This window comes from Ambystoma mexicanum, chromosome 7p (assembly GCF_040938575.1).
Source record: "Ambystoma mexicanum isolate Mex_15411 chromosome 7p, UKY_AmexF1_1, whole genome shotgun sequence".
Lineage (NCBI taxonomy): Eukaryota > Metazoa > Chordata > Amphibia > Caudata > Ambystomatidae > Ambystoma > Ambystoma mexicanum.
Window position 1 is genome coordinate 659,726,697 of NC_090939.1, and position 24,065 is coordinate 659,750,761.

Consider the following 24,065-nt stretch of genomic DNA (forward strand, 5'->3'; position numbering starts at 1 on the left):
TAGGACTTTCTACTGATGCATGTGTCACCACCGCAAAGGACCCTGAGAGGGCACTCCTTCAGGTTGCTGAAAGGCCACTTTTATTCTCTGTTGGCTGGCACCTCTGACCTCAACAGTGCAAACACGTCTAGAAAAAGGAACTATAAAGCGAATGGTGTTGTGGTGGTGGTGGCTGTGGTGGGGCGGCAGCGTCGTGCAGCATAAATCTGGAGTGTTTACTTTGAATTGAAAGCTATGACGGAGCTACCTGAATATTTACAGACATTTCCGAATGGTGATTATGCTGATAAGATTATGAGAATGAGATTTAATTTGTGTACAACTAAAAAGAAAACAGCTACTTATTCATCATCTGTAAATCATGATATCACTTGTCCCTTTTGCGATTCTGGATGCAATGAAACATTGAAACACATAGTAACTGAATGTATAGGATTATTACCTGAAAGAATACATCATTTTCATAGATTCTTTTCATCCTACAACCTTTTAACTGAAGATATGTTAAGGGCAGAAATATTTAATGCATCTAGAATGTCCCTCAATATATCTACAATACAGTTGCTTTCTAAATTAGGCTTGATGGGTGAGGATTATAGGTAAATTCAAAGGTTCTACTGAAATAACTATTATGTTTCCTATAGGTTTTAGTAAACTCTGTCCTATCTTAGAAAATTGTAAAGTGAACACTAACTTGTAATAGTATGGGAAAAAGTTTAACAAGTATACATTAGTTGAATTAAATGCAATTTACTAAATTATAAGGAGTAATGATGTTACTGTTGGCATACATTTTAAAGAAGTTATCTTAAATATTGCTGTGAAGAAAGATGTGATGAAGCTTAGTGATTAAGATTGTAAATAGGTGAAATAATGTTTTATATAAAACGATTTGATGTCAAATATTGAAAAAGTTGTAATCAACTAAAACAATAAAGGCATTCAACAAAAAACAAAAAAAATGCTGCAAAGCCCAGTATGTGCACACAGTGCATTCCTTTATGTGCAGCAATTTTTGTCATGGCCCAACTGACCATTTTACAGCACTTAAAATAATAGGCCTTACTATGGTATGGTACCCCCTTGAAGGGCAGGCCTTTGTAGAAATAAAACCTGTGACATGGAAAGTGAACTCTAACCTCGGCAACACCCAACTATCCGTACCTAGTTACAGCAGCGGGAGGAACACAGTTTTTCGTTCGTACATCACAATTTCGCTGCAGGCTTAAAACTAATTTTAACTCCGGGACCAGTGTGCCTTACAAGCACGCCGCTATCACGTTTACCTCTGTGTTACTGGAAGCGTGTATATAAAGGCACACTATTGCCCATAAAGAAGACAGTATTTACTGCACACAGTGGTACAGTTTGCATCTGATTGCGGAAGTTGGATTTGCCCTTCATCCTGTGCAGGCTGCTTGCTCCCATAGGGTAGCCCATATTTGATTGTTTTAGCACTTGTTCATCTTTTTTTTAATCCCTGTGCTATCTGGGGGCAGGTAAAGAGGCTGTGCAACCCGTGGAATAAACCCCAGTCCTTACGTTCTGTTGGTCACTAATAACCCCTCTGCCCCTCAAGTGCCAGCAGACCCTCTGACCCCATGGGCGAAGAAGCGCTAACAGAGTGGACTGGGACTGAGCCCCATTCCAACCCATAGAAAGCACCCTGAGGGGTCGGTGCCGGGACTATGGTGGCCGCTCAAATGAATCCGTCAGCCGGGAGGCCCAAGAACAGAGAAGCAAGTGTGCCAGCGGGCAAAGAAGGAGGAGTGCCCATAGTCATGTTGGTGGAAGCTGCACCCACAGACAACAATCCTCCTTGCTCCAAAACACAGTTTGGTCTAGTTTAGCGCAGTCCTTGATTAATTTATGTAGACGTTAGGAGACTGCATTGATCAAAACGCAGTGTATTCATGAATGAGCCAGCAGAGGACCACCTAAATCAAATTTACTTTGGCCACATTTGGGCCCTTTTTGAACAACATCTATGTTTGCTAAAGAGGATGGGAAATGGCTAAGATTTCCAGGATACCATGGGCTTATTCCCATGAGTACTTGCATGATTTATTACAATAATTTTGATTTGTAGAAATGCAACAGATTACTGGCTTAACATGAAAGTGTTTAGAACATCTTGGACTGAAAGATTACCCTACGTATGCAAGCAATGAAACAATAAAAGAACATTTCTGTGTTTACACTTGAAAAAACAGTTATCTGCGATTTTTTAAAGGGGCTAACAGGAAAACACTGATAACACAGATTCTGATTTTTAAACACTGGAAAAACACCCCCGGAAGTAAAAAAAAGAAACTAAAACAGGAAACCCTAATTATAAGCTACTCACCATAGTGACTAAAGTACTCCTAGTCCATAGTGCCCTTTCATCCATTTTGTATGGGTGTCTCTCGCTAGGAACAGGAGAAAACTTTTTTCACCAGAAAAATCATCTTCCCCTTTAAATTTAGATGTGCGCGGGTGCGCCGCCCTGGGAGCATGTGCTCTCCTGACTCTGCCCACTGGTGCCACTCCTCAGTCCCCTTTGACACGTTGACAATATTAACATTGCCTAACCAGAACTGTTAGGGGGGAGGATGGTGGGACGTATGTCGGAAACGGGACTATGGACTAGGAGTATGTTAGTCACTACGGTGAGTAACTTATAATTACTCCTACGTCCCATCCGCTTTCCTGCATACTGTATGAGAAATTACAACTGAATGTAACCCTAGGGTGGAGAGTTGCTCCTCTTAAGAAAACAAGTTCCTTAGCACTGCCTGACCAAGTGCCACATCTGACCTGGCGCTTGCATCCTAGCAGTAGTGCCTGCAGAAGGCTGAGGGAGTAGCCCACGTGGCCGCCTTGCTGATAACCTGCCATAGACTGTGTCTTTGGAACGCTACCGCCGAGGCCTTAGCTCTGATGGCGTTGGCATGCATGTTTGCTGGTAATGGCTTGTGCTGCCCCTCATACGCCTCCTTGATGGCCATAACCATCCACCTTGCTATGGAAGCCTTGGAGGCCTGACAGCCTGGTTTTGACCCCCCAAAGGTGACGAAGAGGGCGTCTGATTTGCGGAACCTCTTGGTTCTGTCCAGGTAGAATTTTAGAGCGCCTTCTGACATCTAGACAGTGCAGTACCCTCTGAGCGTCATCCTTAGGGTCAGCGAAGAAAGTTGGTAACGCTATCTCCCCATTTAAGTGAAAAGAGGAGACGACCTTAGGTAAGAATACATGGTGTGTTCTGAGCACCACCTTGTCCTTATGAAATGTAATATATGGCTCTGAAGCCACTAGCGGCTGGATCTCACTGATTCGCCGTGCCGAGGTAAGGCCCACTAGGAGAGCCGTCTTAATGGTTACTAGCCTGATGTTCGCAGATGTCATCGCTCGAATGGTTTATGGGCCAGGGCGCCCAGGCGCACATTGAGGTCCCACACCAGGTGTGGTTTCTTGATAGGTGGATATAGTCTAGTTAGATCCACTAAGTGCCTCTTAACCAACGGATTCGAGGATGAGAATACCTCCTCCTTAGAGTTCTTGTAAGCTCCAATGGCCGCCAGATAAGTGCGGCATGTGTCTACTTGCACGCCTGAGTTTGCGAGGTGTGCCGAGAAGGAGAGGACTTGCAAGTCAAAGGATCAATTGCCTTTGACTCTGCCCAGTGACAGAACCTGGTCCACTTGCTTTTGTACTGGCTCCTGGTCGCGTCACTCCTAGCCCCCTGTAAAATGGCCAGGTTAGCCTGTGACAGGTGCAAATGCTTCAGGGAGACCTGTTCAGGAACCACGCTGCGAGAGCCAACTTCTGCGGGGAGGGGTGGATGACTGTGCCCCCCAGCTGTGAGAGTAAGTGTGCTGGGACCAGCAGGAGGTGTACGGGGGCCTGGTCCGACAGGCTGAGCAGCTCCGAGAACAAGGGTTGTGCTGGCCACCATGTGGCTATCAGGATGATCCGAAGGTCCCTCGACTGCCTGATCCTGCAAATGACCTTGTGCATCAGGGGAGTGAGGGGAAAAACATAAGCTGTCATGTTGTTCGACTGAATCTGCATTGCGTCGACCAGTGAACCCCTGCCTTGCCCCTGCCACGAGGCAAACTGGGGGCTCCTCCTGACCCACCTGTTGAAGATCCCCTGAAGGACCTGCTCGTCCAACTGCCATTCATAGTTGACCGCGCCCAGCCTGCGGAGCCTGTCTGTCTCTAGGTTGGACGCCCCTGGGAGGTGGACTGCTGACTGGTGTATGTTGTTCACCAGAGCCCACTCCCAAATATTGACTGCCTGTATGCAGAGGGGAGGGTTCTGGGTGCCACCCTGCTTGTTTATGTAATACATGCAGGTAGAGCTGTCTGCTTTAATGAGAATTGCCCTGCCGGTGATGATAGGTAGAAAGGCTTTGTGAGCAAGCCAGATAGCCATCATCTCAAGCCAGTTGATGTGCGCCAGCTGCTCCTGCCAGGACCATACTCCATGTACAATGTGACTGTCCAGGGTAGCTCTCCATCCCTCTATGGATGGGTCTGTGGTAATGGTGATCTGAGGTGTTGGTTGCCTGAAGGGCCTACCTATCTGCAGGTTGTTGTCCGTACCCCACCAGATCGGATCCTGGTGGAGCTGTTGTGGTATGCTGACCTGCTCTGCCTGCGAACCGTTCTCCTGGTTCAAGGAGGCTGAGAAATGTAGCTGCAGCCGCCTCATTTTGTGCCTTGTATGTGGCACTGCAAGAAGACATGAGGCCATAACTCCCAACAGGTGTTGGTACCACCACGCTGAGGTCACTGATCTGCTGAGAAAATTCCCAGTGGCCCTCTTGATGGCCGTGATCTTGGTCTCGGAGGGGATGATCCTCTCAGAGCTTGTGTCCCAGATAAGTCCCAGGAAGGTCAGGTTCTGCGTGGGCACCAACTGTGACTTTTTGAGATTGATAGTAAATTCCAGGTCGTATCGTGTATCCATGAGGGTGGATGCCGTATGTTGGACCGCCTCCGGAGATCTCGCTCTGACTAGCCAGTCATCTAGATATGGGTACATATGATGGCCTTGCACGCTGAGTAGGGCTGCCACTGTGTTCATTAGCCTTGCAAAGATCCCGGCGGCCGAATTCAGTCCAAAGGGTAGGACCCTGTATTGAAAGTGAAAACACATAATCCTGAACCTCAGGAAGGACCGATGGGGTTCCCAAATCGAGACGTGTAGGTTGGCATCCTTCAGATCTAGAGAGCAGTCTTCTGCACACAATGTCTCCGCTATGAATGCTGGGGTAACCATCTTGAACTTTTGGAGGGGAAGGAAAGGTTCAAGGTAGAAAGGTCTAACGCAACTCTCAGGCCAGCCTGTTTCTTTTCGTTTATGGTGAAAATTTGTGACTAGAAGCCCATGTCACACTGAGAGGCTGGGACTTTATCAATGGCCTGGCTCGCTACCAGCAAGCGTATTTCTGCCAATAGAGTTGATGTACCAATCTGCGGTAGCGGAGGGGAGGAAGGAGGAGAAGGAATAATGGTGAGCCGGAAGCCCATGGATACTACTGAGAGGATCCATGGGTCTGTGAACCTTATCCGCCAGTGGTGTGTGTGAAGATCCGGATGGGCCTGTCATCATTTCTTCCCCTCTGAGGCTGGGGTTGAGGAGGGGGACTGGAAAAACCCTTTGTTAGCCGCCTTGTGCTGTTTGCGCCTGTGCTGGCTAGGGAATCTGTCTGGTTGCCTGGACCGTCTCTCCTGAAATCCTCTGAAGTCTCTGGAAGGACCGACCCTTGTCCGAGCGCTGGTGGGTTTGGCTGTAGGTCTTAGGAGTGGACTTGTTGAGGATCGATAAAGATGTTGCTGTCTGCTAGCTATTCTTTTTCTTATCGAGCTACTCGTCCGTCATCGAATGGAACAGGCCCCCCCCCCCCTGAAAGGCAGGTCTAGTATGCATTCCTGCACATCTGGATGGAATTTTGTTGCCCTTAGCCAAGCCATCCTTCTCGTGTCGGTGGTGATGCAAATGGCCCGACCTGAAGTGTCAATGTGGGCCACCGTGGACTCCATTATGTCTTGTGCCACGATTTTAGCCTCAGTCAGCCCAGCCTTGAAGCGGGCATGGCTGTGGGTAGGGAGCTCAGGGAGGAAATCGGCGATCTCCCGCCACAGCTACTGGTTGACAGTTGCCAACATGGCAACGGCATTGGCCTGGCGCAGGTGGAGAGTGGCGTTGGAATACATTTTCATGCCGAACGCCTCCAATATCTTTTCCTCCTTGCCCAGGAGTGCCAAAGCCAAAGTCGCAGAAGAAGATTGTGGCTTGGAGTACAGTGATGCTGCTGCTATCATAGAGGAATGTTTTTTTGGGTGCACTGACAATAAGAGGGGGTTCCCTTCCGTCCGCCTGTATTTAGCATTGAAACGCCTATTGGTAGGCTGGGTAGAGTGTGGCTTGAGCCACCTTTTTTTTGAAAGCGATACTACGTCTTTCTGAAGTGGGAATCCCGTTCTAGCAGTAGGGTGTAGAGTGAGAACATCAGCCAGTACCCCTGCCTCTGGTTGTTCCACCTGTGGCTGTGGGATTCATAGGTACTCAGCCAGGCCCACCAGCCATTCGTAAAAAGCTTTGGCTGACGATGGAGTGTCCGGGTCCTCCTCCTTGCCTGTGTCCACTGTTGTATCCTGCGGGTCCGGGGGAGCTGGAGGAGTGCTGGGCGCAGGCAGTTGTGGCGTGCTGAGTATCAGTGCCGGAGGCTGCTGAAGTGGGAGAGCCAGGGCTGCGGTAACTGGGACAGGCATGACAGCCTGGGCTGTCTTGGCTGGTACCGTCATGGGAGCTGGGGGCTGAGCTGGACCCAGGGGCGGTGAGGCCGTGGGTGCTTGCGGCTGTACACGAGGGAGCATGTCCCTGATCACGTCCCTGAGGATGGTACCCATCTGTGATGATCTCATGAGTGCAAGGAACTTCTCGAAAAACCTGTCTTCACAGGCCGGAGGGGTGCCTGATGGTACAGGCATAGGGGTCGGGCCCTGATGCTACTATGTTCTGGGCCTGCCATGTCTCGCTGTATAGGGCGAAGTATACCTGCCCTGAGATGTGGATGGATAGGATGTGGACCAAGTGACAGGGGTTGACCAATCCCACCTGGAAGCTCTTTCCTCTGCCTGGTCTCGGAAGGGAAAAGGCGTTGAGTGAGCTGCCATTTTGTCTGTCCCGGTGGACATTTTGTTTTGCTCCATGCTACGTGCCTGCGTCGTGGAATTTGCTGAGCTGGGACTGACTTCCACCAGTACGCTGATCGGTGGTGGTTGAGGCCTACCCTGCACCTCAGGACGGGGTCTGGTAGGTGGAGTGCCCTCGCCAGTGGTGCGGGTAGTGCTGCGTAAAGGTGCCCCCTCAGACATGGGTCTGGTGTAAGGGCGTAGCTCGTCGGGTTGGGACCGGGTAATAGAGCCTAGTGGCCCCTTAGCGGTAGCACCGGTAGGATCTTGCGACCCCTCTGTCTGGTAGCCTGGGCTGGAGCAGCCAAGGTGTTGCTGGTTTTAGGACCTGTTAGGCCCCTCCTGCTTGGCTGCCTCCTTGGGAAGGAGTCACCCTTGCAGGGTGCGGAGGAGAACAGGGCACCTACCTTGGGCCTGGTCTTCTGCTTCACAAACGCTTTGAGGTCCTCTGGAAGCGATCTTCCGAAGAGCTCCCGCCACCTGGCAAGTCGGTTATTGAGCACGCGCGGAGTAAAGGCATTGCACGCGGTACAGCCGTCCCAGCCGTGGTCTGGGCCAAGGCAACTGAGGCAGAGGGCATGGGGGTCGGACGTTGGGAAGGGACCCTTGCAGGCTGGACACCTGCTGAAGCCCGCCGGCCTCGACAAGCGCCAGGAAGGAAAGTGGCGCCACAGGACAAAGCAGTACCTGATAATTGAAAAGAAAAAAGAAGACAAGAATACTTCTTCAGGGAAAGAGCGTGTGGAATTACTAGGCCAGAGGCCTAACCCAGGAGCGCTGGTGAAAGCGGTCCATTCCCATCGACACGGAAAAGAGGACTGAGGAGTGGCACCGGTGGGCGGAGTCAAGGGAATGCATGCTCCCCCACACGCATCTACTTTTAAAGGTGAAGATGATTTTTCTGGTGAAGAGACGCCCATACAGTATGGAGGAAAGGAGGGGGGGGCGCAGGAGTAATGAGATTTACCTTCTTGGCCCCCCAGCAACCTCCTTCCTCAGCCATGGTGGAGATGCCGGCTGACTCCCCTCCTACCATAATGCCGACTGACTTCCACTCAGGTGATCCTGAGGATCCAGAAGGATGGAACACTCTAGGCAAGTCCTTAAAAAGGGAGATAATTGAGGAAGTAACTGCACACCTGTTTACCAATAAGGATTTGGTGGAGGCAAAGGCAAACACACACCTGCCAGCTGACCCACCTAACGCGCACAGTTGCTATGTTCCGATGGGGGTTCGTGGGCTTCCTAACCTGCAAAGAGTCCTTAACTTCATCTTCTGAGAATAGAAGGATCTGTAAAAGGCGGCAGCGCCCAGATATTGGCCAGAAATGTATTCCCTCCAGGAGGAGTTCCTGGATCATTTGAAGATTGAGTCTCTGCACCCCTGAACTACCACCAGGACCTCAGCGTCCTCTGAGGAGCCCTACCCGCCAGACCAGGTGGATAGAACGGTGGGGGAGGCTCCCTTAAAAAGGCTCACACTGGTTCGGCCTTTGGCTTAATGGCAGGAATTTACAAACACCCACCTATCCCAGTTCATGCTAAAGGACTGTATAGCTATCCTAGGTACTTTGAAGAAGGAATGGATTGAAGTCCCTGGTGGAGCACCCAGAAAAGGAACATATGTTTGTGTCTGACATCAAGTGTGACGTACTCTGGGCCTTACCCCTGAAGGAGGTGTCCGTAGTAGCGGGTAGAAGACAATTCTGTTCTGACTGAGCGGTTGGAAGTGTCATGATCCATAGAACGCGTCCCTTTTGGACTTCCTGGTCTCTGTCACAACGTAGCTGGCACTCCTTGGTACTTCCAACATGGCCGTCTAACGTGGTATGCTCTCCACCAGCCTCCACGTCAGACGTAGCTCATTCTACAAAGGGACCACGCCCCCGCGGCCCCACGCGTCTCAACGCTACCGCTTGCAGCGGCTAGACGTGTGCTCCATAGTTCGCTGTAACTAATCTCTTGTTTCCTGGTTCCCGGACCCTCGATTTCCCCCTCTTCCCTTCCTCCCTTCTTACTCTGCCTTGATTCCCCGATCTTGTGTACCGCCTCCGAGTACACCTCCCTCGTTTCCTGGACTTCCCAGAGACTCCAAGTACCCCTGGACGCTGAACGCTGAACGCACGCTGGAACCAGAAGAGGCTCGCTCGGGCTTGTACAAAACCCGATCCGTACGCAAGAAGGCTCCTTCCAAGAATTCCTGCAAGGATCGAACTCAGGTGAGAAAGGGGGAAATCCGTGACAGGAAGAATGAATCATCTGAAAGATCTGCTTTGCTTAATTTCCCATTTTGCTGACAGAAATGGTTTGGCCAGCATATGGGGGAGCTTGCTAAAATGGCCAGAGAGGTTCCGGCTTCACTCGTCCAATAAAATCAAAATTCACTCCCTCCAGGAGATCATATTGCTAGTTACCCTCCACACTGGCATTTGTCTCCCAGTAAGGAGGTTTCAGAGGAATAGACTGAGGCAGAGGAGCTCCTCTGCGCCCAAGCCTCACCAGCTGATCGCAAGCACGCAGTCAGCTCCTCCCTCCTGACTATCAGGAGACAATGGCCTGTCTACGACTGGAGCTGCCAGTGGGTGTTCGTCTGAGCAGTTTTTCCACACTGTGTGACCATCGCATTTCAGATGCCTGGGTGAGCACAGTGGTCTCGGCTTGTCAAACGACCACCTCCTGTCCTCCAGATTCTGGTGTCCGTATCACTCTTTGGCCCTGGGATGCAGCAAAGAAGACAGCACTACAACATGGTACTGTTTTCTACTAAAGAAGAATGCTATCCAGGGGCGTATTCTCCCATTTTCCTAGTGCTGAAGCCATAGAGGTATTTTCAGCCCACATTCAAATTCCAGGCGGTGAACTGTTTTGTGACCAAGGAGAAATTCTAGATTGAGACTCTCCAGTCCATCATTCCACTGATATCTCCGGGGGACTCCCTTTGCTCAGTGGATCTGTATGAAGTATATATCCATATCATCATCAGGGAGACAGGCCGCAGGTTCCTCAGATTAGCGACCTTACAGGGCCACTATCAGTTTCGGGTACTTCTGTTTGGCCTGTCATCGTCACAGAGGGCCTTCGCCAAGATACTCTATCCTCTGATAGGAATTTTCCATGCAAAGGGGATACGAGTTCATCCATATCTGTATGACAGGATGGTCCAGGATTCTCCCAGAGAGGTGAGGTGTGGAACATGATTATTGTTTGCCAGACCCTGATTATGTTTGGATGGAACTTCAATGGTCCAAGAACCACCTGACCCCTTGCTCTGTGCTGGAATGTATAGGGCAGAATTCAACACCTGCCTGGCTCAGGTATCATTGCCTCTCCACTGGGCTTTCAAGCTGCAGGCCTGTCTGAGGGTTCTCTTTTCCAGTCCTTCTGTGTCAGCCCGGACATGGCTTCAGAGCCAAGGGATATGGTAGCAGCAACCTCCATTGTCCCCTAGACCAGGGTTCATCTTCAACCAGTGGTGGTGCACATCCCGAAGCAGTGGGACCCTTTGCTGTAGGATTACTCCAAGCCTATCCCCATGAAGGATGCAATCAGGGCATCCCTCCAGTTATGGTTAGCACTCCACAACCACTTGAAGGGATTTCGGCTAAGTAATTCAACCCGTTTTGTAGTAACAGCAGAGGCCAGTGCAAATGGGCGGGGAGCTAAACTGCAGCCTGCTACAGTCCAGGCATGATGGTCACTGATGGAGAGCAGAACATCTTCACACTGAAAAGGACTGTCGGCGGTGCACAGAACTCCCCTCCATTTCCAACATCAAATGGAGTGTCAGGCAGTACTTGTTCGCAAGAATAACATGGTTACCAGGTGGTGCATCACTCGCCAGGTGAGTTCAAGGTGCCCCTCCTCTAGCTCTGGTGGCATCCCTGTCCATGAAGGGGCAGAAGCTCACCTGTTATCGCTGGAGTTGGTCTACCTACTGTGAGAGGAGAATATAATGGCGGATGCCCTCAGCAGGGTGTTCCCATTCCCGACCTCGCTGTGCCTATCTCAAGAAGCTATCAGAGCCTTTTGCAGGAGGTTTCGAACAGCAGTGATAGACTGTTTGGCTCTCTGAAAAGATCAACTTCTCCTGTATTACTGCACTTGGGATCGGGATCCCATGGCATAGGGTCAGATGCTTGGTCAATTTCCAGGCCCACAGGTCTCCTGTATGCACCCACACCATTATTTTGTCTCCCCGACTCTTGCTCAGAGTGGAGAGAGCTTCAGTTGTCCTCGTGGCTCCGACCTGGCCCAGGAGGGAGTTGCTTCCTCTTCACCAAGAGCTGGCGTCAGAACCCCTTGGTCTCTTCCCCCGTTTCCTCGCCCCTCCCTCCCCCTCCACCTAAAGGTCTTGAAATTGAATTAGAGGGTCTGATGGCGAAGGGGTTGTCTCAGGATTTAGCCATAGAATTCCCGAGATTTAGGCACCCTTACACTTTGAAGGCTTATAATAAATACTGGCAATCCTTTTCAGATTGGTGCCATCGTCCCAACCTTCTCCTCCTTTCCTGCCTGCCCTCGTCCATCCTGGATTTCCTGAGGGAGCGGTTCAATCAGGGGCTTGCAGTATCCTCTCTCAGGGTGCAATTGGCAGCCTTCGGGGCCTTTTGAGAGCCTTCAGGGGACTATGGTAAAATCTGACGCCTTTATGTCATCTCCATAGAAACTTCTCCAGAGCATTACCACTGATCAAGCCTCCTTGCCCTCCGTGGGATCTCCCCTTGGTCCTCTTTCGCCTTATGTTGCAGCCCTAGGAACCCTTGCAGAAGGCTTCCATGAAGTGCCTTAACTTGAAGAAAGCATTCTTTTTGGTAATTACCTCTGTCAGACGCCTCGGCAAATTGGGGGCTCTGCAGGGTGTTCCTTCCTCCCTTGCCTTTCTGCCAGACAGTTAGGTTGTCTGTCTCTCCTCAGATTCCGGGTTTTTGAACTAAGGTAATTTCAACCTTTGACCTCAATGAGGAACTCATCCTGCCTTCCATGCTGGCAGAGGTGGCCAGTCCCCAGTAGCCTTTCTTCAGTCTCCTTGATGTGGACTGGCCTGTCGGATATGCTTAGATCGCACTGCAGATGCGCTCCTGTGACTACCTGTCGATGACTTTTGGAACTGGACAATCGGGCTCTAAACCTTCAGTGGTGATCATACACCGTTGGATCAAGTTAACCATATATATGTGTTACGAACTGGTGGCCACTTCTCACGGGGTAGTGGTTCCAGTTAGATCCACCAGGAGTGTAGCTGCCTCCTTGGTGGCCTTTCAAGGGGTACCCATTACGGACATCTGTTGCGGCTACATGGACTTCCCCTTCAACATTCACCCGCCACTACCACCTTGCTCTCTCTGGGGAGGGCTCTATGTGTGGTTCTGCAGTATCGGGAATCATTCAGTAAAAACATGTGTTTCTAGAAATAAATCTCACTGGAGAGCAGTACATTTGTGTCTATTATTTTGCTGGCTCAACCATGTCCAGCTTGCTATTTTCTCATTTGTTCAGACTGGGATGAGGAAGAAGGACGAGGGGATAATGGCCTAATTATTTACCAGTAATCTTCATTACCTCGATTCCTGCTCTTCCGCATACCTTTCATACCCCAGTCCCCCATACATTGGGGTGGGGCCAAGTCGAGGTCTTGGTAGCATAACAGGAAGTGGGAGGGGCTTGGTCTCCTCTTGGCCTGCTGGTGGAGGACGCAAAGAAGCCTCGCTCAGGTAGATGGGAAAGGTATCCACAGTTCCTGACCTGTCTGTGGGGGGCATTCCCCTCGTTTGTTTGGACTGGCACGATGAAGAATAGGACTTGGGGTAATGAAGATTACTGGTAAGTAATTAGGCCGTTTGCCAGGCAATGGCCTAGTATAGCCAGGTGCTAACACCATTGCCAAGCTAACCCATTTTAGGGCCGGTTATGGCAAAGCCTTGAAAATACCTATCCCATGCTTACACAAAAGCCAAAACGGTTGCCTTTGCCAATGCTTGTTGTAATTGATATTGCCATAGAAAATCTGCTGGACATAGATTAGCAGTTCTAACCAAGGGCACACAAACAGCAGCGCATCCCAATTATGTGACGTCACTACTATGAGGCACTGTAGGCCGAGGCGATAAATAGATCTGATTTGTATTTTTAGAATACGTTGAGAGTCACTAAGTGACATGCGTCATATACTGGAAAGTTAGGCTTGGGAGCGGTACCATAGGCCAAAGCTCGAGTGGGGCGGGAAAGTATCTCACATTTGTTCCCGCCTCAGATCATAGACTCCCGGCAAGTTGAGCAAGGGCTCCCCGTTTAACGTGTCAGAGATGTCACTGCTCTGTTGTGAGTCAGTACTAAGGCCCGCACTTGGGCACCTGTGCGAACATGTTTGGAGACATTCTTCCTGCAACGCTTTAACCGTTATGCAATACCCCTTACGTTCACGCCTTCATTGTCAGCTGTTTGGAATGTTTTAGGCGTGTAGAAGAACCAAACCGCTCTGCAGGGAAACATGTTGGATAGCAATCATCCAAGTCTGTTGGTTGAACATTTACCCAAAGCAACAGCGCTAAAACTCTAAAAAAAAAATGGTGCTGTGTGTGACTTTCATTTCACATGTGTTCTATGCATTTATCAGCAAATTCTGCTTGTAGAAAACCGTGAGGCATATTCAGTTGTGTGTGTCAGGGTGCAACCTTTTACCAGCACATTTAAAGATCACCCATGAATTATGGAAATGTAAGGATTCAGCACACATTCTATAAGAAATATAAGAATTTTGGAAATGTTATGTGCAAACTGTTTCTGCACCTTTCTTTAAAAAAAATAAAAAGTGTAGTTGTTTCTGCGCACACATTTACATTCCAACCATCCTATGCAATCCCTCTTTAGGAGAGGCCATCGAGGTCTTGCAGACGCCAGACAACCTGTATTTCTAGTTCTCCTCTACGTGACTCTCAATCCCTTAGATGACCCTCCAGCAGGACAAGGAAAGAATGCTCACCTTATCTCTGGGGACGACCCATACTTTGCTTCATGACTTGGGTCTCTAGCTCCGAGATGAACCTAGCAGACGCGCGCCTGTTAGATCATCTGAGGGAGGAGAAGCTAGGTTTGGGAAACCTATTGGTCACATCTCGGGCTGAGCACAACCAAACTGATATCCCTGCGGAAAAGAAGACCATATAGTTCGAGCTTGCCCGCATCTTGGGCAGGAGGAACCTATGGATGCCAACTACAAGTGGCCCGCTGAGGTGCTGGAGTAGAAGGCTACCTTCTGACAGGACTAACCTCAGAGGGAGTGCGAAGAGGGAGAGGAACCAGGTGTGGAAATGCTATCCCAAGAGCCCACCAGTAGCAATATGAAGTCTCAGTGTGAATCTGGGACGCCCTTGCCAAAGCCCTTTCAGAATCCAGGAGCCATCAAGCAGCCGCAAGATCGGACTGGGCCGCATCGGATCTGCTCTGATCCCACAACCGACTAGAACTGTAATGGCTCAGTCCAACATTAAAGTCCAAGGACTGCAGTCCTCACTTATCCGAATCCCCTCTACTACCACCAAATAACAAACTCATCTCTTCATCTCTCACCACCTTGCCCTACTACAGCCAAATTAACCATACCAGGGCAATGCACCCGCTCACATCTCCAGATCTTTCGCGCCCAGCTGACCCCCACACAGACACACACAAATGGCAAACCCAGTCCAGCAGCGCTGGATTCATTTGATTGATCTTCGGATTTCCACTCCAGATAAAACAAGAACCCAAGTGTCACTGCCACAAACTGCATAAAATCAAAATGGTTTCCCCAACCTGTATGCATCGGCAGCTCAGGATTTGATCTGCCTTCCCATCTATTCCACTAACACCCCAACATTTGCAGAGGCATGCACAACACAGTGGCGAAAAATGGTAGAGGTGAGATATAGAGGACCATTTACATTACATTTCATTGCATTGCATTGCTAGAACTCCCTGTGTTTCTTGTCTGCGGCACTCCCGCTGGTAGCTTTCAATGGTAAGTGCAGCTCCTCATATCTGGGTTCTGCCATAGCAGTCACAGGTGAAGGGGGTGGTAAGACTAAGCTGCCATCGTGGCACCAAGATTCAGACTCTTCAAGAAGTTCCCTCAAGTGAAGCAGCCAAGCCTTCTGGTGCTGCATCGGCCGCTCAGTAGAGCCCCAGAAAACAGTTGTTGTGGGACAGCAACTGTTTAGACTGCAGCACTGAGTTGTGTTTTTAAATATGTTAACAGAATTTGTACTGCACACGGCTGCCATTTGCATGGTCTCCGAATGCTCTAGCGGATCTTGAAGAGGGTGGGCGGGATTAGTTAATTCGGAGGAGAGGGAAAGGCAGGATCACCACATCACACCTTTTGGATACCACCCTTGATATTTTTTGAGCAAAATTATTTTCTGTATTCAGTATTCTTACTGCCCAGGTACAACTAAGATCAGGCAACATGATGAGGCAGAACCTTTTGCAGTTTTTCCTTGCGGTATATCTGTCTGCCAACAGGCTCAATCTAGTTAGGCGGCAGGTGGAGCTTAGCGACTCTGTTTCCCCCTTTGTCCCCCATTCTTTGTTCTGTCGAAGGAACCTAATCAGGGTAATTGAGGTTCCTTCTTTGTGACTATGGGATGAAATTCACTAGGCAACAGTTTTGGAGTTGGAGGTGCATCGGGTAAAGGTGCAACTCTTCAGAAGAGGCTTTAGAGAAAGAAAATAAGATAAAGTGAGATATCAAATCAACACCCAACCATTCCAGACCTCTGTTCCTTACTAACCTATTCCTTAACAAGGCTGTTTCATTGCAGACAGGCTGATTCAGGTGAATAAGTAAATGGGGAAAAGAAAAGGGGTCCTTTTGCCATTCGTCAATGATCTTGTAGCCAAGATGAACTCAGGAGCACCTGAAATATACTCTGACCTAATATCAAATCTTTTAAATTCAAGTTAAGCATCAACCAGCATTGAGTGCTCCTCTACTCCTATTTTACTGAATAAGTAAATGGGGTCCCAGCCCATAGATTGTCCTTGCCTCACCCAATGACGTACCACTAAACTGTATGGGATGGATTTCAACAAAGGACTCCGGCTCAGTCCTACCTTCCTTTCGAGACAACAAATTGTGTGGAAATGTGCTGATTGCCCTATCAGCCAGCCTGCCTCTGCATACTAAGGTCAACTCATTGTTATACCATATTGAAAAGACGCGGGCATTTCATGTCGCGCCATGGTGTGCATGAGGTGTTAATGACCACAGGGGGATGGCGGGGCGGCTTCACCCAGCCAGTAATGCTTTGCAAGCGCATAGTGATGTCTATGGCAAAGGTGTATAACAGCAAAACACCAAAGCCCGTTGTTGCCAACAGGAACTCCCTCTTGCACTTGCAAGGTGTATTACAGACCAGGTAAGTCCCTACCAGTGGCCATTAAGGTTGCTAGTACCCTACAAATGATTAAAAAGCCGTTCTTGTACAGGAAAGGGCGCGCGCAACAGAGCAATCCTTTATTGAAAAGCTGTTCTCTTTCCGCTGGGACAGGCAGAGAAGCGAGATTGCAGCGGCCATGGTAACCAAGGAAGTGATTGACTTGAAAGTACAGGGGCGTGTGGTGCAAGTCGGTTGAAAGGAAGGTCTGAGAGGATACGGGAAGAGCCGCAGAGAGTGTGAGTGGAAGTTGAAGGCAAGCAGTGGGCGGTCTTCAGGACACATTGCACAGATCTTCATGGCGGATTCGGTCCTCCAACCGAGCGAACTGACTGGCTGTCTCTGCGGCGCTCGGTGCTAGGGATAATACACTTTTGAGGCATAGTTGACAGACTACTACAATACAGTCACAGTAAAATTAACATTTTGCTGAATTTGCTGAAGGGTATACGGTAAGGAACGACGACTACCTGCAGAAATCTGTCTCTGGCAGTGTCAGCGAAGCCATGGGATTCTTCATCAAGTCGGACACGACACTGCCCTTGGGAGTCACACAGACAAAAGGGATGCCAGTGCTGTTGTCGTCAGGGCCATCGCTAACAGATAAAACTATCCCAAATGGAACTCCGAGGATCTGTGCAAAAAACACATCCTTTGGTTAAAATGTGGAACTCAAAATGGGCTTATTCTACTGCATCCTACAAACTAGTCTACATCCTCAGTCGCACCAACTCTCCTACGATTAACTAAAATGAACCCCAACATACCCAGCCCAAAGCCTGACAAATTCCATTCGTTGTCTGACAGGTAAATGACCTGGCAGACCCTACAGGTTACAGCACATGTGCAATGGAGTACAACTTCTGAGAAGGTCTTAGTCTGCGCCCGTGCATCCCAGGCAGGGGTCTGTCCAGGGAGTGGCCTGGGGTGGCACGTGCTACCCTTGGAATCTGATTGGCCACGGCAGGTGCCATCCCATTATCCAAAACGATGATCTTCACCGGTGTGTGCGCTCGTACTTCAGGCCACCCCTGCATTCGTCAGTGCCCCACTTGGGCCACCGCAGTCAAAAGAGTCAGGACGCACCACTGATCCAAGGGAAAGAGCTGGTGGTGTGTGTTTCCATATCCCTGGGAGTGAAACCTCTCAAACCAAAAAAAAATGCCCCTCATAATCCGCAGTACTAGGGAAACGAGGGGGTTCCCAGTCAGACCGGATCATCAAGATAATCACTCGCCGTTGTTGTGCAAGGTACACAATGTATTTAGAGAGTTAGACAGAGGCACATAGAAAGAAAAAGTTAAGGAGAAAGAGAGAGGAACAGTGATAGACAGTGAAATGGAGATGTCTACGGAGAAGCCAAAAAAAGCATAAGTAGCAAACTAATTAACTTGAGATGCACTCTATAAGAAATGACCTATGTGGGGATGGAGGGAAAAAGAATGTGTGGGTGCGGGGGGTAGGAGCAGTGATGAGGGGAGAAGGGCAGGGGAACTTCGTCCATCTGGTCTCATGGGCATGAGGAACTTAGTATTTTCAAATGGCCCTAGTGCAGTACAAGTAGTAGAAAAACAAATAACATTGCCCCTCTCCTTTATACCCTCCTTCCTCCTGTTCCTCGTTCTCTCTGCGTCGTACCCTGTCTCCTTCTGTCCCATCTCAGTGCTTTAATGCAGGCTAAAGGTGCATACATGTGCAATACAGGCCACGAACCTGAAATCACATTATATATTTTTTTTATTTTTTTTTATTACTTGGTTCAATTTACAAGAAATTTTTACAAGAAAGAAAAAGAAAAACGTGTTTTTTCTCCACCCTCCTCCCGTACTAAAAAAAAAAAAAGAAGTTCCTTCAAACCTCAAAGATTGGGAAAACATAGTCCAGATCTCTGAGTCAAGTCTCAATTACAATCCTGAAGCTTCAGGTTCATGAAGAATTGGGAGACCGCTATCACATATGAAGTATTGTCCCCTTCTGTTAATCGCCTCCACCACTCTTCTTCTCCACATATTCTCGACTCTTTAAATAGATGTCCGAAGTGGGTGATTCTCAACTCTGACAGTGTTATACATGACAATAGCAGATGTCGCAGTGTCTCCGTTTGATCCTTATTTTTACAGAAGCGGCAGCTATTGTCAAGTGTTATTTTTCTTATAGCTCTAATCTCGTTAGTTGGAAGAAGGTTCATTCAAACTCGTAGAAAGATGTATCTCAAAATCTTGTTTGGGAACTTATTTAAGTATTTTGGTAAATCATTTAAGTCCCTTGTTGTTGGTGGTAGGTGGCTTATCAATTTACTTCTGTGTTTTAAGGAGGTCGTCTGCATCCAATCCCGTTCCCACAGTTTTTGTTTTGCTTTATTTGGATTTTGAATGATATCTTCTTCAGAGCTATCTATTTCTTCTAGAGTTTTTTGATTTTCTTTCACCCAGGTCATCAATAGATTACTTTTTTTTTTCTTTGAGGATGATCGGCATTACACTTGGACAATTGCTAATTATGATCTTCCTGTATAGCATTATTGAGTTTCTGACAACCATCGACTCCAATGATTGCAGGCACAGCTCCTGACGTATCGTCAATACTGGTGTTGATGCTGGCAGATTCAAAGTTATTCTCCAAAAGAGACCTTCTATGCGTTTCCAAAATTCTTGTGGTATCATCAGCATAGCTTCCGCACCATAAATTAAGGAAGGAACCACCTTTCCCTTATAGAATTGAACAAGGGGAATTGCTGAAAAATGGCAACATCTTCTGTCTATTGCTTTAGCCTGGCTTGCCAATTTCCTTGTTCTTTCCAAAAGGTGGTTTTGCATTGGTCTCTCTTGTTTGTTATTACTTAGGATTACCCCCAAGTATTTAAATTCCTTGACTTATTCAATCTTCTCCCCTTCCACGGTCCATCTGAAGGTCTCACTGCGATTGCTTTGTTTCTCCATAGTCATCATTTTAGTTTTAGCCGTATTGATTTCCAAGTTGTTTGTTTTTACTAGGTCACCAATTCATTTAATTGGCGCTGAAGGCCAATTGGGGTGTAATCCAGTAAAATAAGGTCATCAGCATAAAGCAGTCTTGGAATCCTTGTCTTACCTACTATTGGGGGGAAAGAGCGAACCTTCAATTCACATTCTTTAATGTCCAAAAGGTAGGAGTTAAAAAGCGTCGGCGCAAGGGGACACCCTTGTTTGGCTCCTCTGGCCAAAGGGATTATCTCTGATAACAGACCACCTTGGTTTAGGTGTACTCTAACTGAGGTGTCTTGATGTAGAGCTCTGTTTGGTCCGAGAATGCTTTCCGGGCCGCTTCTTACTCTTAATTTTTCCCAGAGAATTTCACGGTTGACCTGGTCAAAAGCCTGGACCAGGTCAACAAAGGCAAGGTACAGTTTTGGGCTTCCTTCAAGGATCTTGCTCTTTAGGCGCTTAATAAGAGGATATTTGGTGCTGTTCCTGCGTCTTTCACAAACCCAGATTGAAGTGGGTCCTCATGTCCAGTGGACCTTGCCCATTTTTGAAAATTCTCCAGCAACAGCGATCCATACACTTTTCCAACAACATCCAAAAGTGTTATTGGACGATAGTTCTTAACTTGATCTCTAGGTCCATGTTTATAGATCGGCACAATTTTTGCTGTTGTCCATGAGGTGGGTATAGATCTGGTTTCCGTACAGTTCTTTATTACCTCATAGATGAAGTCTGCCCATTCCACCAAATGTTCTTTTAGATCCGCATTCATAATACCATCCGGCTCCCGGGCCCTTGAGTTGTTCAAGCGGGATAGCTTTTTCTATATATCTTCCCGGTCCCTGAATTTCATCCAGGGTGTATTTGGCTCTGCTTGTTTGGGTTGATTAATGTGCCCGACCTCCTGGAGCAGATTTGTGAAGTGATTCAGCCAGGCTTCTTCTCCCACAAAGTTGTAGATTGGATTGTTTTGCATCCCTGACGTTGTTCTAATTAGGGTCCAAAAGTCTCTCGTTTTCTTCTGCACACTGTCTTTAACATTGCTTCTGCATCTGCTTGATTGAAAGTCTCTCTTTGTTGTCGTAACCAGCTTTTATATATTCTTGTTGCAACTTTTACCTGGTTCCTAAGCTCAATAGTGTTTGCTTTTTTTGCTTGTCGCTTCAGTTTCCTTAACTTTTTTCTCTCTTCCACAATACATTTATCGGATTCATGTAGGTGGGTTTTTATCTCACTGTTTGGCAAGCCTTTCTTTTAATTTCGTAGACTTTTAGCAAAGGTTGGTAATCGATGTTAGCTCGATCTAGAGTTATGCAAGCCCATTTTACCTTTAAAAGGTTATGATCGCTATTAGTTGTTCTCACAACCTCAAAGTCCATTACAGTTTTCAACATCTCCTTTGAGACAAATATATGATTCAGGTTTGCACTTTGATTATTTCTTTCCCATGTCGGAATTATGGGACTGGGTCTAGATATAGATGTTTCTTGACTTTGTAAGTCCCAAGATGTCATCATCTTGACCCATAAATGTCCTCGGATCATGTTTAATGGGACTTTTTCCCTAATTCCTTCAAGGATTTTAGTTTTATGGCAAACCGCGTTAAGATCTCCACATAGAATGATTAATTTCGGCACCCATTCTAGATGTATTTTTTCCAAAATGTTATCTGCCAGTTCCAGATAATCTTCATTCTTAATAACTGCAGGATTCCAGTATGTGTTTATCAGAATCACAGCTTTGTCCTTTACATTATTTTTATTTGTTTCCTTATCTTGCTTAGTCCAGTTCAGAAGGGACACTTGAAAGTGGATAGTTGATGTCACTGTTTTTATATGATGTAGTCCCAACCCAGATCTAATGGCGGTCAGCAGGCCAGATGAAGGGCGGCCTCTTTCAGATCTTACCGCTGGGGCGAGATAGGTTTCATAGCCCTCCAAAAATGGATTTTTGGTTAGCCATGTCTCTTGGAGGCATAAGATGTCAAAATCTCCCAAGTTGACGTCGCTTGTAGCCAGAAGGTGGCTATAACCGCTTGTATTCCAACAGCCCATTACAATGGTATCTTTCCCCTGGTCTTTGGCTACATCTTCCCTGACATCATCTTCTCTGTTCATCCATGACAGGCATGGCTAGCTTTTTCTCGCTAGAGCCTTCGAAATCCACATCCATCTAGAGTGGTCATCTTTTTCAACATCATTACATGTTTTCGACATTCATTTTTCATTTTCCATGTGTGTATCTTCTTGTGCGAATGTGATAGTTCGCTTCTGGAAAGGCCCTTTTGGATATCGTCCAATATTTAAAGGATCTAAGTATGTAGTTTCTTGCAAATCCCCTGTATCCCGTTCCACTCTTTCTTCTGGCCTCCAAGGGGTTCTGGTTAATTCCACAATCGCGGGCTCTTCCTCTTTTTGTGTCGATTCTTGGATTGATCGTTTATGAACTCTTTGGTACAGTCTAATGTGTTCAGTTGCATTGAATGTAAATTATTTCGATGTTCCTGTTGTTCTCTCACTTTGTTATTTGAAGGCTTTCGATATTTCTGTTGTTTTTTTGGAGTTTCTCTTGCTTTATTATTCGAAAGCTTTACTTGTTGTACCTTTTCTTCTCTTGCGCGGCAATTATACAAAAATCGTAGCCCATCATTTGAAAACTTTCCTGTTCCATGATCAGCATTGACCTCATTATTGGAGAAGTAATATTTAGATAAACACAATCTCTTTTACCAGTAGAGCTGAATTCTACACTTTTTATATCTTTCAGAGTTAATCTGCCTAAGATTTGGAATGCACTTAATTAGGGCCAGAATATTTTTCCTATTCAAAACCAAGTTATCTCTGATCTCACCCACACGTTCCTATTTAGAAGTCCTTTTACTACCCAATTCTTTGCTATATGAAATATAGCTGTCCTTTTCTCCATCTCGGTCGAGACTACTTTTCTTTCTTAGGTTTTGTTCTTGTCTTGATTCTGGTAAGGCTTTCCTCTTCTGTTCTTTATTTCGATGATGAGCTAATTGGCCCTCCACCCGAGACAAACTTCTTGTATCTCTTCTTGCACATGGTGATCTACTCCTGTGATCTGTTACCCGTTGGGCTGATGTTTTCCCCCTCATATCTTCCCCCCCTTGTCTCTTCCTGGGGAGTTCATTCCAACCCGTTTTCTTAACTGGGAGATCTTTAATAGCTTCTCCCGTCGTTCCTTTAAAGTAAGATATGGACTTATCTGCTGTCGATCATTGTTTTCCCAGTTTTCTAGTCCTTGATCCTTTTCCGAATTCTCCAGATGCTGTGAGATTTGTAGAATTTCTGCATCTGAATTTGCCATCGAGTAAATCGAGAGGTCCATTAGATCTAAACTTTTTTCGGAATCTTCAATCAAAATTTGTTGTTTATTTAAAGTATCAATCTGGCCTGCTTTTTCTACGTAGGGTGACTCTGCATCCTGGAAAGCAACAGTTCTATGACTCAAATGTTCTTTAATCCGACCTTCTTTACTCTGATTATCTTTTTGGTTCTTTGTTGCCTCTGGGTAGTTTCACTGATCTTCTATTGTTACTACTCTGTTTCCTTCTTTTTTCCTGTTCCTCTTTTCGTTTGCAAAGAGCCGATATGATGTCAATTTCTTACTTTGTGTATCAATAATTCTTTGTTCAGGAATCCCAGGAGATTTCACGCTTAATTGCTCTCTTTGAGGCTCAGTTTCTCCTCCACCTATTGCTGAGGTCATGCTCAATGCGTTTTTTTCCAAGGTCATAATCACGCATCCATTGGCTGGTTGCTTCTTTGATGGTGTCTGCTGATTAGCCCCCTGTTGTTTTAATATTTTTACTGGGGGAACTTTCTTAAACACTTTTCGTTCTTGGGTTGGAAAGTTCTGAGTGTCGCTGTCAATTCGCAATTCACTTTGCTTTTGTCTTTCATCTATAACAGGTACGTGCACCACTGTCTTTAAAATCTCCTCAGTTTGTGATGCAACTGAGTTTTTTTGCTTGTTACTTTTTTCCACTTCTAGATCTTTTAATTGTTTTAGTTCTCCATTTATATAGCCCGATGTACTGTTGGCTATGCGGGACCCTTCTCCACATGCTTCCAACGCCGTAATGTAGCCTTCTATATAAATCATTTTCGTATGCAGCATAGCTGCCAGAGTTGTATGATCCTTCAAAGTATCATGAATCGATTCATATAATTTGCTGAAAGGAGCCAAAGCAATTATAACAGCTGACATTACAGCACAAATATCCGGTTTTTTTGTTGGTGTCTCTTTCTCATGATTGGAAATTAAAGTTTAAGATCTTCTATTTCGTATTGGTGACCGCAGAAGGGGGGGAAGTCATAGGGCACCTTCCAAAGTCATTACTCTTTTGTAGCTTTTCTAGTTGATTTCCCCTTTCCGATGACACTTTTGTTGATAGATTTTTTGGGTCCATACCCACAGAGGGACTCTCATATACCACATCTTTTGAGTTTGTTTCACTTGGTGGTAGACCGTTTTCA

At 47.1% G+C, this 24,065-nt stretch overlaps 1 protein-coding gene across 1 annotated transcript in view; it reads right to left on the minus strand.

Annotated features, from left to right (window-relative positions):
• CREG2 (cellular repressor of E1A stimulated genes 2) overlaps positions 1 to 24,065 on the minus strand; it is a 117,899-nt gene that overhangs the window by 64,777 nt on the left and 29,057 nt on the right. Inside the window, exon 2 of the mRNA XM_069636720.1 lies at positions 17,071 to 17,234. Within this exon, the coding sequence (XP_069492821.1) occupies positions 17,071 to 17,234 (164 nt within the window). The remainder of the gene's footprint in view (positions 1 to 17,070; positions 17,235 to 24,065) is intronic.